Source organism: Danio rerio, chromosome 6, assembly GCF_052040795.2.
Source record: "Danio rerio strain M-AB ecotype USA chromosome 6, GRCz13ab, whole genome shotgun sequence".
Lineage (NCBI taxonomy): Eukaryota > Metazoa > Chordata > Actinopteri > Cypriniformes > Danionidae > Danio > Danio rerio.
The window spans coordinates 56,616,980-56,633,897 of record NC_141026.1 but is presented as its reverse complement, the minus strand read 5'-3'; the positions used below and the strand labels follow the sequence as shown (position 1 = coordinate 56,633,897).

At 38.5% G+C, this 16,918-nt stretch overlaps 3 protein-coding genes across 15 annotated transcripts in view; 1 reads left to right on the top strand and 2 right to left on the bottom strand.

Moving 5' to 3' along the window:
• Window positions 1–16,918, top strand: part of slc12a5a (solute carrier family 12 member 5a) — a 2,560,186-nt gene that overhangs the window by 1,968,682 nt on the left and 574,586 nt on the right. The window lies entirely within an intron of this gene.
• anks1ab (ankyrin repeat and sterile alpha motif domain containing 1Ab) overlaps window positions 1–16,918 on the bottom strand; it is a 413,081-nt gene that overhangs the window by 126,698 nt on the left and 269,465 nt on the right. The window lies entirely within an intron of this gene.
• The window catches only part of tead3b (TEA domain family member 3 b), an 87,118-nt gene that overhangs the window by 30,204 nt on the left and 39,996 nt on the right, over window positions 1–16,918 (bottom strand). For 10 of the 12 annotated variants that reach the window (XM_087256184.1, XM_087256186.1, XM_087256188.1 and 7 more), the window contains 1 exon segment: window positions 15,614–15,865. In XM_087256184.1, the coding sequence (XP_087112310.1) occupies window positions 15,614–15,737 (124 nt within the window). In that variant the 5' untranslated portion in view covers window positions 15,738–15,865. 12 annotated transcript variants of the gene reach the window in all.

The following is a 16,918-nucleotide window of genomic DNA, read 5'->3' as shown; positions in this document are numbered from 1 at the left end:
TTTGGATTATTGTCTTGCTGAAATGTCCACTCTGGTCTCCTCTTCATCCTCCTGCTAATGTAGATGTTGGAGTGGAGTGAAGTTTAGTGATTTTGAGGCCCCAAGCATTTCCGGCCATAGGGCCCAAGTCCTGAAATGCACCCTTTCTATTTTTATTTAATATTTATTTATATTGCTTTTTTGCTTTTTTTTTAAGGCTAATTCTTTTTTTTTCAACATTTTATCTGAATGCAATCTCTACATTTTAAATGATTAATTTTCTTTAAATGTTTTTATATTGAATTTATATATTTATATTATTTTAGATTTTTATTTTATATATTTGACTGCTGGACTGCTCCATGATGGATATTTTATTTTGTATTATTATTATTACATAACATTACATTATTATAATATTATTATATTTGATTGTATATTAAATAATATTTATTTACATTAAAATGTTATTTGTTTAACTCTCACCATACAAAATATGATAGAAAACAATGTTATATAGTTTATATGTATAATTAATACTTCTATTTTTTTTTATATTTATTGGGGGCCCCAGATTTTCTGGTGCTCTAAGCGGCCGCTTACCTCGTTTATTGGTTAAATCCATCCCTGGTTGGACTGAAGCAGCTAATATTCATTTCAGCTAATAGGATGGGCAGAGGCTTGCTGAAAAATGACTGATTTCAGCAGCTGTCTGGGCTTTCACTGCCGAACTACACCTCCCTATCTTCATGTATTTAATATTTTTCCATGCGCCATTTCAATTTATTACACAGAACCTCATTTGTAAACTAATTAGTTTTGTTTACTATGCATATTTGGACACATCCTGTGAAAATGTCAAGTCAACAGCACTTACATTAATTGGAGTGTATATATATATATATATATATATATATATATATATATATATATATATATAAAATAGCGTAAAAATGTTTCCCCAACAGAGACCACTGCACTGATTTGAGTTGAGTCTGCACTCCCTTCACCAGACACACCCTCTCTCTCCTGTTCTCACATACATACACACATTCTCTCTCTCTCTTCCTCTCTCTCTCTCTGAGCCTCCGCATTCCGCACATTCCTCTGCGCCTGTGACATCTGCCCCACACAACTTGATTTGATGAGGGCAACAGCCTGGAGCATGCATCCACAGAGTCGGTGAACGGCCGGAAAAAGAGAGGCAGGGACAGAGAAACAAAGAGCTTTGCTGTTTCTGCCAACAACCGGCAGCTGAAGATCATCCCATCCTACCAAACAGACACTCACACCTGCCACCAACAGTCCCTGCAGGAGGCGAAGAATAACACGTGTCCCATATTCTGACCTCCCAGCTCCAATTCCTTCCCAGACTCTACTCTTAGCTGCCATTTCCACCAATGCATTTTAGTCACACTTGAGGTCTATTTTTAATCATTTTTATTTGTTGTATTTGAACTCAAAGAAAAACTGATTGTTTGCAGAAGTGGTGTGATTAACCCTTGTGTATTGTTCAAATTGACTACCCTTTTGTTATGTTGGGGCTGTATTTGACCCATTGACTTCCATTGTATTCACATTTTTTGATTCCAAAGTCTTGACACCATATAATCATGCACTCTTGATTGTTGGTGGTTTTCTCTGTTAGGAAGAGGTAAAATGTGTCATTTTTACTGTTGATCATAATTTGGCAGCATTAACCCTTTAGACAGGCCTGTGCAAAAAGGTTTCTGGCTTTTATATGGATTTCTATGGAGTAAAAGAGCAGATTATCGTGTGCGATAAATCTGTATTTATACGGAAGAATCACATCCCTTATGCAGTTTTTGCTGTTAAGATAATTCCTAAAGCTTTCTTTATACGGTATTATCAGAAAACTGACTAAGCTGTAATAACAACAGGTTTTTGTGTGTGATGAACATTTAGATTGATATGTATGAAAAAAAATGCATACTAAATATTTCAGGCTTTTTCTCTTTCTGAATTTCATAGAATTCAAAGTCACGTGTTAAAGCACATTCAAACTGAACTTCAACCAAAGCCAAGATGACATTATATTTGTTTGCATGCTGCCAGGTGAACTTGTGGATCCGTCAAATATAAGTCAGCCATAACATGTGCATGCATAAGAGTCAAATTAAGTATACTCTATGAATTTGACAGCATGTCTACACTGGAGTATGCCTCAAAAAATTATACTTGTACAAAAAGTAGTATACTACGGGCTTTGAACAGGAATAACATGTTGTTGAGCAGAGAAAAAGGTGGGTCGGGTAAGTGTATGACACTTGGACTCATCCTCGGGGCACAGGGGATTTTTGCAAGACTCTGTTCCTGTTGAAGCACAGGTGGAAATTTATTTCACAGGTGGAAAATATCTTGAAGCTGTAACAACTATGAAACCAGCCAGGCGGCATTTCTGCCATTCAAATGGGTCATAAATCAACCAGCCGAAGCCAAGAAGCTGAGAAGTGGAGATGAGAAAAGGCCTGGTGGCATCAGAAATAGTTTAAAATCAGTTCAATTTTCATTTTAACCATGACATTAGGTACAGATTAGGGTTGCGTGATACTGGAATACGGTTTTAATCAATACTGAAATTTTAAAAACGTCCATTTCCCGCTAACATTTGAGCAACGTGACTTTGAAACACTCCAGTGTTCCTGTACCTGTGGTTACACTCAGTAAACAGCGGTGAGTTCAGTGAACTGATGAGCTTCACGGCCAATCACAGTCATTTCTGTTGAGCGTTCAAATGTTAGCGGGAAATGGACATTTTTAAAAACTTCAGTATTGATTGGTACCGAATTCCAGTATCCAGTAATTCCAGTAACCCTAGTACAGATGTCTTGTGTGTGAGCTTGTTTATGTGGGTTATGAGGACACAAACTTGTTTAATGGCATTGGTATGGCCTAGGTATTACAATGTTGAGGTGGTTTATGAGGACATGCCTTGTGTCCTCATAATTTAAAACTGTTAAAATGCATTTACATTTATTCATTTAGCAGATGCTTTTGTACAAAGCGACAAAACTGAGGAGGCATTCAGCAATTCGACAAGCAGAGGCAATACACATAAGTGCTAGTTTTACAAAGTAGCTTGTTTCTGCTAAGAGGATTTAGTGCTGGAGTAAGAGTGCAAGACTTTTTTAGTGAGAGGGAGAGAGCGAGAAAGGGTTTCTACAGGGTGTTTGTAAAGGCCACTCACCTGTGTGAGGCACACTAACTAGGGATTCACAGATACCACTTTTTTCCAAACCGATACGAGTTTGAGTATCGATGTGCTCCAACATTAGGCACATTCAAATCAAGACTGGAAACACATCTGTTTAGCTGTGCCTTTACTGAATGAGCACTGTGCTGCGTCCGACAGATTGCACTATCATGTTTTTCTCTTCTTCTTCATTCTTTTATATCACATTTTACCTGTTTTTATGTTTTGTTTTGTTTTTACGCATTTTAATTATGTTTTTATTTTTATTTTACTTGTTTCTTTTATTCTTGTTTATGTAAAGCACTTTGAATTTCCACTGTGTATGAAATGTGCTATATAAATAAACTTGCCTTGCCTTGAGTATATTAATTTGTGTACTTGCTGATACCGAGTACCAATACTTCATAGATTTGGTTTCGATTAAGTTTATTTGATGTTTTTTTTTTGCCTGTAGCAAGGATGAACACAAAAATCTTTAACAGAGGGCTGTTCCAAGTCAAAAATATACACACATTGTTGATAACCCTGCAAATCCATAGACCTTATCCGTTAACGATTAAGCATGGACACTTAATGATGAGTTATTCTTGCGCTGACATGCATCCATGACTGATACGAGTACTTTAACCAAGTATCGACCCAATACTGGGATCGGTGCATCCCTAACCCTTACAATATATAGTATTTTGGGTTGGTGTGTAGTGAGGTGGGTGGGGGGTCTTGGTTTTTTGCACTGGGTTTCCAGTGCCGGAGATCAATGCTAAGGATTTTTTCTACTGGCCTGATCGGGCCAGTGGTTCAGGTTTTTACTTTCCCTGCCAACATTTTTACTGGAGGAGTATTTTTTTTGCCAAAGGAAAGGGTTGGGTGTAGGGGTATGGAAAGCGTTTTTTACAGTATAAAATACATTATACCTATAGAGAGTACACTCGGGCCATTTTTACACTAATAGGTCTTAGTATTTACATGGCATTTTAAAACAAAAGCATTTCCTAGCATTTCTAACCTTCCACACTACCGCTGAAAATGCACATCACGTGACCACATACAAACAGGCACATACACAAACTCGAAACAGCGGGTGCATGCAGTCAGCGGGTCAGTAGACTGGTTCAATCTTTCGCTTTCACGCTTGTACTTGGTAATTTCAGCGAAAATCTTAGACACTGTTGACTGGTTCCTGTTGTTTGTGCACCTTTTTTACCAACCAAGTTTGTCGACGCCATTATAATGACACAAATCACTCTGCCTATTCACGAGTCCTGCGAAAAAAGTGATCGACAGGTGGTAATTATGTGTGTAACTTATCTTTATTTATTTGTGATTTGGTTGTGGGTAAAACAAAGACCATGCGGGTCAGGTAGTTGAAACGGTAAGTTACAAATAATTAGTTCGTTATGAATTAGTTAATTATTCATAATTAATTCACCACCGCCAATGACGACAATGTCGTCGTCCATCGCAATGTTTCATATTAGACATCGTACGATGTCAAATTGGTCAACATCACACAACCCTCATAGAGAGTCCTCATAAATAATAAAAAACAACCTTTTCCAATGACCAAAAAAAGAAAAAAAATAAGAAAAAAAGAAAAAAAATATTCACTTCAGTCTACTAAATTAGTCATACGCTTAATGGCCCACAATTGATGCAGTTCTGCAATATATTTGCCAACACAAGAAAAAAATAAATAAAACGTTGGTATTGAGAGATGTCTCAAATACAATTTAACACTCCTGTAGGCATTTCCTGCTAGAGGAATGACTTTTCCTTCAAAGAATAACAACTCATAAAAGTGGTCCCGGAGCAACTCGCTTATTTCCACCCATCAATATTTGCAAGGGAAAATAAAAAGCAGTGTGGGCTCTGCACTTCACATTACACTCAGGCTGTTTAGGCCTTGTCCAGATGACGTTCCCGAGACCTAAAGTCAGCGGTGGTATTATGAGGCTTGACGTCATCCTCCTCGTGAGTGGGCTTCTTCAGTGGCAGACTTTAGGCAGATGACTGCATGTAAATGGATAAGGTGTTTACAGTCAGACTCTCCATGCGGCTGACACGCGCTGTCCTGGAGCTGGCCAGAGCTAAGAGTGTCAACCACATCCTGGGATTCGTTTACAACTTGATTTATTAATAAATCCACTTAGTGGAACTCCGTGTTATTGGCACAACATCTGAGGTTGGTGGAAATTAATTGCTCAATCAGTCAAATGAGCATCAAATCAAGTCACAAACAAGTCAAAATTATGAGCCATCCTGTGAATTTTTATTTTCTTTTTCGATGTTTCCCGAGTGATGTAAAATTGGAGTACAGTTTTATTTGTAGCAGTTTGCATAGTATTTCCCATAATATTTTTTTTTCTTTTGGGGGAAAGTCATATTTCTTTTTATTTTTACAGTTTAATTTATTAAACAAATTAAATATTATTAGCCTCCTAGAAATATACATTGCCTGACAAAAGTCTTGTCGCTTATCCAAGTTTTAGGAACAATAAATAATAACTTGACTTTTAGTTGATCATTTATATGAAAGGCAAAGGTCTATAGATTACGCTTCTTGTATAAAAATAAAATATGATCATGCTTTGGTTTTGAATTATTTAACTAGGACAGTAAGGTCTGACTTTGCTTAGACAAAATTCTTGTCATTTAACAGTAATATTGTCCAGTATAGAATATAAAGTCATGCTGCAGTAAATAAAAAATAAATATTGTGTCTGACTCCCATGAGCTCGGAGGACTGCATCCATACATCTCTGCAATGACTCAAATCACTTATTAATAGTCATCTGGAATGGAGAAAAAAAAAATAAGTCCATCAAGATTTTCGGAATTATTTTCAATGCTTCCTCCATCTTACACTAGACATGCTTAATAATGTTCACATCTCGTGACTGGGCTGGCCAATCCTGGACACCTCCATGTGGAGGCTGAAGTATGAGGAGGAGCGCTATCCTGCTGAAGAATTTGCCCTCTCCTGTGGTTTGTAATGTAATGGGCAGCACAAATGTCTTGATACCTCAGGCTGTTGATGTTGCCATCCACTCTACAGATCTCTCGCACACCCCCATACTGAATGAAACCAAAACCAAGATTTTTCCTTCACCAAACTTGACTGATTTCTGTGAGAATGTTGGGTCCATGCGGGTTCCAGTAGGTCTTCTGCAGTATTTGTGAAGATTGGGATGCAGCTCAACAGATGATTCAGCAGAAAAATTGACCTTCTGCCACTTTTCCAAATGATCAACTAGAAGTCTCGTTATTTGTTGCTCTTACAACTGAAATCGATAAGACTTTTGTCAGGTAGTGCATACATTTGTAATAGGTACAGAACAAACAACTGTTATCCAATGACTTGCCTAGTTATCATAATAACCCAGTTGAGTCTTTAAAGATGAATACTATTATCTTGCAAAATAGGTAGAAAAATATTCTGTATTGTCATCATGGCAAAGATACAAGAATTAAAAAATAGCTGCTAGAAATTCATTGTTAAAAGTATTATATTATTATACATTATTATATGTAATTATATATTATATGTAATTAATTATTATATGTTTTTAAAAAAAAAATCTTTCTGTTAAGCATCAATTGGGAAATATTTTTTTAAAACCATTACAATTTCATAGAAGAGTGAATAATTTTGATTTAAACTGTATATGAAATAATCCACTAAATCTGCAAGAATGCCATGATCGGGAACCACAAAAAAACAGAACCAAGGATACCATCATGAGGACACACGGTGTCAAGGGAATCCCTCAACAAGAAGACATATACACCAGATATCATGCATAAGCTTTCAGAAAATGCCAACAATGTGCTATCAACAATGTCAATATTCCAGTATTGTCTTATCAGCCGGCTCCGGCATGCATAATCACAGCGCAGTGAAGCATCCTTCTGACTTCATAGTGAGTCAGTAAATATGTTTAGATTTACTGGAGAGAGGATCAAGCCCTGGTGATGTAACACTAAAGACACTCAGAAGGCTTGGTTACAAGATTTAGCACACAGCCTTGTTGTCTACGGTCAACAGCTCTACAGGCAACTTCCTAAATGTTCACTTTCACTCACACACTTTGAAATATGCTGAGTTCCACACAATTTCTTCATGTTGCCCAAACACAAATCGATTAAGTTTACTTAATGTTCACACAATCCTTCATTTAAACCTTCCCTGATTGCCAGTACTTTTACAGCATGGAAAAGAAAAGGGCTATTTCGCATAGGAGATCTTTACATAGACAATCAACCCAACAGCCATACACCCATACTAGAGCTGCACGATTCTGGCTACAATGAGAATCGCGATTTTTTTGCCTAAAATAAAGATCATGATTTTTTCACAATTTTGTAGATGTAAAATAAAGGTTAATATGAGTGGGCTATTATTATTGTTTTTCTCAAACATGTGGTAAAACTGCAATAGGCTTTGTGTAGCTGTACTGTTGGTTAAAATGCTAAATTTTGTATAGACTTTTAATGGTGGACTTGAACAGACTTTAGATTTGTCCTGGTCATTAATGCTGATAATAATTCTGATGTTGAATTATTGTGTTTGAGATATATGCTTACAATCTGTCATTTTATGCTGAAAATCTGACACTGACGTGATTTTCGTGAATACAGAAGACTGGCAGGGTATTTGTGCATTTCGGCGGGTTTTAGATACTTTTTGGGCTGGAATCAGTCTGCTACATCTGGCAACACTGTGTGAGCTTTCGGTTTCATTTTCACTGCTAAGAGCGGTTCACTTCCCGTGCGGCTCCCAAACGATCACTCTGTGCCACAAACTGAATGTTATTTACAAATTTATAACCTGTTAATCACAGCCTATGCAGGTTCTGTTCACAAAAGTAGACTTCATTCAGAGGCACGCGCTCGCCCGCCCACTCAGTGGTAACAGCTGACTCAGTGGTCAGCTCACGTCACGTGTGATTTTGTGGTCGCAAATACATTACATGAAGACAGAAATGACATTTTTGGGGTGAATTATATCTTATACAGTATGCGACTCTTTCAACACCATTTGGAGGTGTCCACGTTGCTGAACAACGTATGTAAAACAATGGGAATACTTGTGCGACCACCATTGATTCACTCCTGAACTTGAAAATATGACTGACAGAAATGCTGAATTAAGATCGTCAAGGGCAGGGGTCTCAAACTCAATTTACCTGGGGACCACAGGAGGCAAAGTCTGGGTGAGGCTGGGCCGCATAAGGGATTTCACAAAAAAAAAGTCCTCAAATGTCATTATTAACAGTTTTAATTATTTCTTCTGAACATGAAGTGTCCTGAACATTAATAGAACATTGAGTGAAGATTATGAACAGTTCTTCTGAACATGGCATCTTTTGCCTACTCCTTGCTGCCAGAGACTTGACAGTGCTTCAAGTGGGGGAAAAAGTGGGGGAACTCACTCAAAACTTCCATTCCCTCACCTAAAAAGGCGTATATATGTATAAATAAAACACCCCCACCCCACTCCAGTCACATCAGTCGGTACCAGTCTGTATCTACCTATAATATATATAAGATGCAGGCTGTAGCTAGGTAGGTGGCAGGCTGCAGATAGGTAGCTAAGTGGCAGGCAGGGGCGGGAACAGCTTACCTTGGTTCTGGCCGGAGCGAGTTCCCTCCTAACACTTCCCGCCCGTCACAGCGTCTAACAAAGGGGCGGGGTGCGTGGTGACGTCACCGGCATCCCCGCCCCTTTGTTTACACGGCGGGCGGGGAATGCCAGTGACCGCTGTGTACGGATAGAAGCAGCGGAGCGGGGAGCGCTCTCTCTCCCCGCTCCGCCAATTCTGTCAGTGTACAGTGGTCGGCGCGGGCCACAAAATATTGCACTGAGGGCCGCAAATGGCCCACGGGCCGCGAGTTTGAGACCCCTGGTCTAGGGAGTCAAATTGAGATCGCGATCTTTTACGATTAATTGTGCAGCTCTAACCCATACACTCTTGCATTCACACATATTATGCCCAATTAAGCTTATTTAATTCAACCATAGTGCAAGTGCTTGGACTGTGGGGGAAACTGAAACTTTCTGTCATACACCACGCTCACCAAATGGTACTCTTGGGAAGTGGAAACGCAAGCCGTACTGTACTGTACCAGTCAGTGGAAACGGGCCATAAGTGCACTATTAGTAATGCACAGGTGCATGGGTAATTAAAGTTTTCAGTGTGAATGCACTACTTATTTATACCACAAAATGGCGTAGAATAGTGCACAAGTGTGCAATCTGGGACACGTCTATCATAAAATGTTGAATTTATACATTCAGGTGTAGAAGCAACAAAGGGCTGTAGTTCACTGAGAAGGGACACACACGTTTTACATCATCTAATCTAGCCTGTATGAAATGTATTGCACTAAAACATAGCCATTTCAGAGCAATGCACTACAAGGATGAACAACATGATCATTAGAGATGTTTTTAAGGTTCGATTCTCCAAGGAAAAGCTGACCACAATCTTCACAGAACCTCAGAAGTTACTTCACCAACACTGGGTTGTGTTCAGGACGCTGTCTGTCAGTTTGCCGTGCTTTCTCCCAGTCTGGTTTGTATCTCGAGGCTTGGCTTGCTAATTCAAACCAGCGCTTGGGTTTTGTCTTGTCTGTTTCTCTGAGGAGAAGAAAGGAGAGCAGACAGTTTGAGGAGGAGGAGGAGGGGGGGACCAACACCAAACACCTGGACTCTCCCAATCCAGCCAAACCAGAGCGTCCATCTGCCATTACACAAATACAAAACTCAAATGCAGATATTAAGCTCAAGATATGAAAACTACAAGATTTGTTTTTTTTTCCGGTTGGTAGTGTTTATTTGTTGGTTATGTTGAACTGTCTTTCTGATACAGATATTTATAAGAATGAGTAAAATCTGCACAACTGAATGTAATGTGTCAATCATTCATTCATTTTGGGTTAGTCCTTTTATTAATCAGGGGTCGCCACAGTGGAATCAACCGCCAACTTATCCAGCATATGTTTTAAGCAGTGAAAGCCCTTCCGGCAGCAACCCAACACTGGGAAACATCCATAAACTCTAGCATTCACCCACATACACTACGGCCAATTTTGTTGATATAACCGGAGCACCCAGAGGAAACCCACATGAACACAGGGAGAACATGCAAACTCCACCATGAAAACCATCTAGGGCTGTGCAATTAATCGAAAATCCAATTTCGATTTTGGCTTTTAACTATTGTGAAAAACCATTAATTGAGATAATCGATTATTCCATCACGTACCGCAATCTTAATGTGAGCACTTTAATGGTCAAATACATGCACATTTGTGTCAGAGCGCGGTGTTTAGTGATTATTCATATTAACCCTCATTTGTGTAATAAACAAACAAGTTGAGAATCAAAAGACACGTGAAAGAGAAACCATATCAGAGCCGCACTATTCTTAAAGTGACAGCGTATACCTGCTGCTGCCGACTGTTTTATTATTAATCAATAATAAAATCAAAAATACAGTGAAGGTGCTTAAAGCACAGTTTAAACATAACAGATTTAATAACTTTAAAGATTTATATAATAACTGATTTCTTTTATCTTTGCTATGATGACAGTACATTATATTTTACTAGATGTTTTTCAAGATATTCAGCTTACAGTGACATTCAAAGGCTTAATTAGGGTTAATAGACAAGTCATTGTATAACAGTAGTTTCTTCTGCAGACAATCAAACATATGTATTGCTTAAAGGGGCTAATAATATCGAGCTATTAAAATAGGTTTCAAAATATTCAAACCTGCTTTTATTCTAGCTGAAACAAAACAAATAAGCCTTTCTCCAGAAGAAAAAAATATTATAGGAAATACTGTAAAAAAAAAAAAAAAACCTCTGTTAAACATCAATTGGGAAATATTTATATATAAAAATAAATTCACAGAAGGACGAATAGTTTTGACTTCAACTGATAATCGTTTTGAATAATCGTGATTACAATTATGACCAAAATAATCCTGATTATGGTTTTTCCCATAATCAAGCAGCCCTACCTACATCTGCATAACATCTACCTTCCTTTAGCATGTCTAGAACTTTTTGTGCGACGGTTCGCATCTTCCTCTGCCTTTAGGGTGCTAGCGCAGGTGCCTTTGACGGTGCAGAACCTTATCGTCGACATTGTCGGGAGAATTAAAATTTAAAAATTAAAGTTTGGCATCACAAAAACACTCCATAAGCAACTGAAAACAGTACTGAGGTCTAGTTGAGAAACGCTGCTCTGCCTGATGACAATTGTTAACGAAAGTTCTAAGCACCCTACAGAAAGGTGATGGCCACTATGGCGCCCTCCATGCAGCAACGAGGAAAAAGGTCTAAACTCAAACAGCATCTGCACCTGCATTGATGGGAATGCAATGCATTATGTACTTGCACAGATTTATTAGGCATTCTGTAACACAACAATCAAGATTTTGCCGCTAGAAATGTTTGCATTCACATACTCAACCGCATTCTTTTCCTGGTGTTGTTCAGCCTAATGAGACTTTAACACTTTAACACTGGAAATACTACTTTGCACCTGGAGTCATTAAAGTACTCTGCCTCAGGGGAAGACCTACCCTGTTTAGGAGGAAGAACTAGTTCAAAAACAAAAAAGAGAGAGAAAGAGGAGTACAACAAAATAAAGGAGGGAGGGTGAGAGAGATTTTGTGGGGGAACAAACCTTGATTGAGCAAGACAAACAGAGCTGGTTTTGCCACTTTTTGAACTGGGTGAGAGGGAGGCAGAAGGAAAATAACTCTGTTGCATGGTTAGAAAAAGCAAAAGAGCCGCTAATGATTGAAGATGATAAACAAAACCAGTTCAAGTGCAAAAAAGGAAGATGAGAGGAGGGGAAAGCGAGCAAGCAGCGACAGAGAAGTAATAGGTTCTTGAGAAACCTGTCTTTTGCCGGGCCTGTAGACCTACAGCGCTACTCTGGGACAAGCACAGGCCTGTTTTATATACTCTGAAAAAAACACAACTGCTGGCTAAGACACGCACGTATGTGTTTGTAAGGTGTGTGGGTGTATTATTGAACAAGAACCTTCATTTAACAAACAAAACCAAACACCTACATCCCGGTATAAAGCCATTGATGGGTGCTAGTGAATGGCTGGTAGACTTTTGAAATGATTACATAAGAGAGCAGATGGTGCACGCTGCTTTATGGAACCGTGGTAATGCTGCACGCATGCATGGATTTAGCCGGTGGTATGATGTGCAATGGGATCCTCGAGTGTGTGGATCGTGCAGGAAGATGAAAGTGCGGTGAATATCACAACCTGACTCCAACGGCCCATTAGCTCCCGCTCGCTTATCTTTTCTCTAATTTTCCCCCCTCCCACAGGTCATCCAGTAACACTTGTCTTGCAACCATCAAATATACAAAAGCATCTCCGAGACGCAATCTAGGCAGTTGAACTCTCATTTCGGTGAACACTTGACTAGTAAAAGCTAAAGTTTTTTAAAAACATACTTTGCTCGCATGTCAGAAATTTTAAAGGCAATAATTTGGGGCTGTTTCTCACACTTTTTGTAGCCCTAGTTCACTTAATTCCATGAAATTTAGTGGCATTCGCATACAGAAGGTTCTTCATGTACCCTTACAGCAAACAAGAAAACCTTTCCAAGATTTTCAGATTGAGAACATATCTGTGACTTGTAAAACACTATACCATAAACATTAGGGATGTAACGGTATTGTAAATACCGTCATACCGCAATATTAAATTTTTTCGATATTACCGAAGTCGCATGACTCGGTAAAACTATAGGTCTTCTGAGAAAATTTGCTCAGTGGAATGAAGCGAACGGGACGTAGCTAAAACTACATTTCCCATCAGCCCAGGCGTGGCCATAATCCTTTGCGGTCTGTTGTCGCTACAGATCCAGTAATGCGGAAATGGAGTGTGCTGTTAGTAGCGGAGATGAAAAAAAGATGGAAATGATCGAACCTAAAGCGGGTGTTGTCGCCGCGCGCGTGCTGAATAGCGGTGCTGTCGCGCGCGTTCTGATCAGCTGTGTTGTGGCGCGCGTATTGTAAAGCGCCGAGGGGGGGTTGAGCGCGCATACTCAAGAGAGCTGTTGTCGCGCGCCTACTGAAGGGCTGGACTGGACGGAGGTTGTGTCGCGTCGCGGGGGCACTTTTGATCGTTTTGGAAGGGCATTTTCTATCCAAGACTAAAAAGGGCATGTGCACTGCACAGGTTGAGCCCTATGTGTGCACGTGCCTGCAAGTTGGGGAATACGACTAATAACAGTTATGGGGACTGCAGAAACACAGCACACTGTTCAGATTGATGCAGACATTGACTTGTACCGCAAAGAGACCTCTATCTCACTCATGGTTTGTCTTCTCAAGTAGGGGAAAGACAATGCACAACTTTACCCCACTGCTGTCAACCTGGGCCAAGTCATATCTCTCTTGTCCCAGAAACCTCAGTCCCAAATGAGAGGGGTTTTTTTCTGTTGCAGGGGACATTGTAAATGCCCAGAGATACCAGCTTTTACCAGATTATATTTATATGATAATTTTCCTTTAAACCCATCTCTATCTAAGTGAGTGAGTGATTAAATGTTGAATGTGATGAGTTTTCAACAATACTAAATTGATACTTTATTTTTTTACATGGTTTAATAATTTTTTGTTATTAAAATTGAAGTTAAGTGTTTCAAAGCTTACAGATAGATGGCTAATTTGTATGTCATTGACACTTTTGGCACTTTTTTGGAGTATTTTCAAAAGTTTTTTTTTTCCTGTAAATGATTCAATAAATACCGTACCGTGACATTCATACCGAGGTATTACCGAACCGTGAAATTCTGATACCGTTACATCCCTAATAAACATATTGAGCAGCCAATGTATCAGCAGCACATGTGCTGTACTGGTCAAAACAAATATACAGTTGATCTCAGAATTATTAGCTCCCCTGTTTATTTTTACCCCATTTCTGTTTAACTGAAAGAAGATTTATTTCAGCATTTCTAAACATAAAATTTTAATAACTCATTTCTAATAACTGATTTATTTTATCTTTGCCATGATGACAGTAATTAATATTTAACTAGATATTTTTCAAGACACTTCTATACAGCTTAAAATGACATTTAAAAGCTTAACTAGGTTAATTAGGTTAACTAGGCAGGTTAGGGTAATTAGGCAAGTTATTGTACAACGATGGTTTGTTCTGTAGATTATCGGAAAAAAAATACTTAAAGGGGCTAATAATTTTGTTCTTAAAATGGTGTTTAAAATAAAAAATGCTTTTATTCTAGTCAAAATAAAACAAATAAGACTTTCTCTAGAAGAAAAAATATTATTATAAGACAATATATATATATATATATATATATATATATATATATATATATATTTTTTTTTTTTTTTTTTTACAATTTAAGTATATACTCAGAAATGTACACATTTATACAGTATGTGATCGACTTTTTTAATAACTATTGTATATGTAGAAAAACAAAACCAATATTAATATATATTTTTTAATATTAAAAACTAAATTACAGGTCAAACATAAAAATAAAATAAAATAAAAAAAACACTAAACAAAATTGCAACTTTCTTCTGTTTTTATTGTTTCTGTCTGCACCCCGTGCTTATGTTTAATAAACCCACTCATAAAGTCGGAAAAGGTGTTACTTTAAACAATGCATTTTTTAACACCGCAATATAAACGATAGCAAAACTAGGCTTTTTTGTACACATGATATACAGTGGAAGGCAGAATTATTAGCCGTTCTGAAATAATAGCTCCCCTGTTTATTTTTTCCTCAGATTTTTTGTTTAACCGAAATTGATTTCTGTTAAAAGAAGATTTTTTTCCCAATAGTCTTAATAACTAATTTCTAACAACTGGTTTATTTTATCTTTGCCATGATGACAGTACATTATTTTTGACTAGATATTTTTCAAGATACAAGTATTCAGCTTAAAGTGACATTTAAAGGCTTAATTAGGGTAATGAACTAGGCAAATCATTGTATAACAGTGTTAGTTCTGTAGAATTTAAAAAATATATATATATATATCGGCTAAGGGGGCTAATAATATAGACCTTAAAAAGGTTTGAAAAAGGGGTTTTATTCAAGCCGAAATAAACAAATAAGACTTTCTCAAGAGAATAAAAATATTATAGGAAATACTATGGAAATTGCCTTGCTGTTAAACATCATTTGGGAAACATTTAAAAACGAAAATAAAATAATATTAATTCAAAGGAAGCTAAGAATTCTGAATTCAACTGTATGTAGACTGTTAATTGATTGAATTTAAAGAATGGTACTATACTGTAATGTATATAGGAATTGAAATGATATGATCTAGTGGATTAGACTTTTGTACTCATCTCTGCATCACAACTTCCCCTTCAGCTCACTTACCGTACATCTTCCCCTCATCTGACAGGATGATTTTGCGGCGACCACAGGGCGGGTAGATGGCCAGTGCCTCCTGAAAGCTCTGCTCGATGTCGGGGCTCCACACGCCCTCTGCATCTCCGTCCATGGCCTTGTCCAGTTCATCGGCCCCATCCTCCAGCCCCTGCTCCGGGCTGCCGTTGGCACTCCACTTGTTGGACGCAATGGTGCCGGCTCCTACCGGGCCCTGCCACGAGCCCCCACGCTACACAGGTACTGCAAGACAGAAGCAGAGGAAAGAGATCATTACTTAAACCAATCAATCAAACTTTATATATAAAGAACTTTAAAACTCCCAAAGTGCTGAACAGAAGACTAAGGCTGCATCCAAAATCGCCTAAGGGTGCTTTCACACCTACCTTATTTAGTTTGATTGAATCGCACTAGAGTTCATTTTCCCCTTTGGTGCTGTTCGTTTGGGCAGGTGAGAATGCAGCAATCGTACTCGAGTGCGCACCAAAAGCGGACCAAAAAGCGTACCGAGACCTGCTTGAAAAGGTGGTCTCGGTACGCTTTCTAACGAACCCTGGATCGGTTAGTTTGTGGTGAGAATATGATCCGTACTAAATGAGATCCAACCGCAAAAAGTACTGCGCATTTTGGACTAATCCAGCTGCCGTAGGCCGATGCGCACTGCATTATGGGATATGGAGGAAAAAATTTGTTGGCAGCACTTTACCAACAAAGAGAGAGAGGGGAAAACATTACCTGATGGATAGTTGGTAATATTTCCGCAAGATGACCATGTCGCAATTTAGCTAAATTAATTCAAGCCTCCTGGTAAAGTGACGAGCGATGCATTAAAACCCTGTTTTCCAGCCGCGGCCGCACTTCATTCTCGAAATGTATAGTTTATATGTCTAAAGCAAGCATACAATCAGTCAGCGCAGTCGTCCCTTCATAGTAAAAAGCGACATGTTGTGTCTGCCGGTTTTGTTTACTTGCGGGAGTTCATTGGCATTTTTGCGCACAAGAATTTTGACCAATCAATAAGCAGTTTAGGAAATATGTTCAACAACATCTGGCCAATGAGAGATGTGAATTTTGTCAGATGACTGCATTTTGGTTCGTTTCAACTGGTTCGGACCAAAGCCTGCAGTGTGGTGTGAAAACAACCCAAAGACGGCAGAAAATGCAACAATGTATCATTTATTACCCTTGGTGCGAACCAAATGAAGCGAACTACAGATGTGAAAGCACCCTAATACTCAGCAGGTACAGCATTTGTATTTATTACTGGACCGCTAGAAAAGTGCACTCTATACAGTA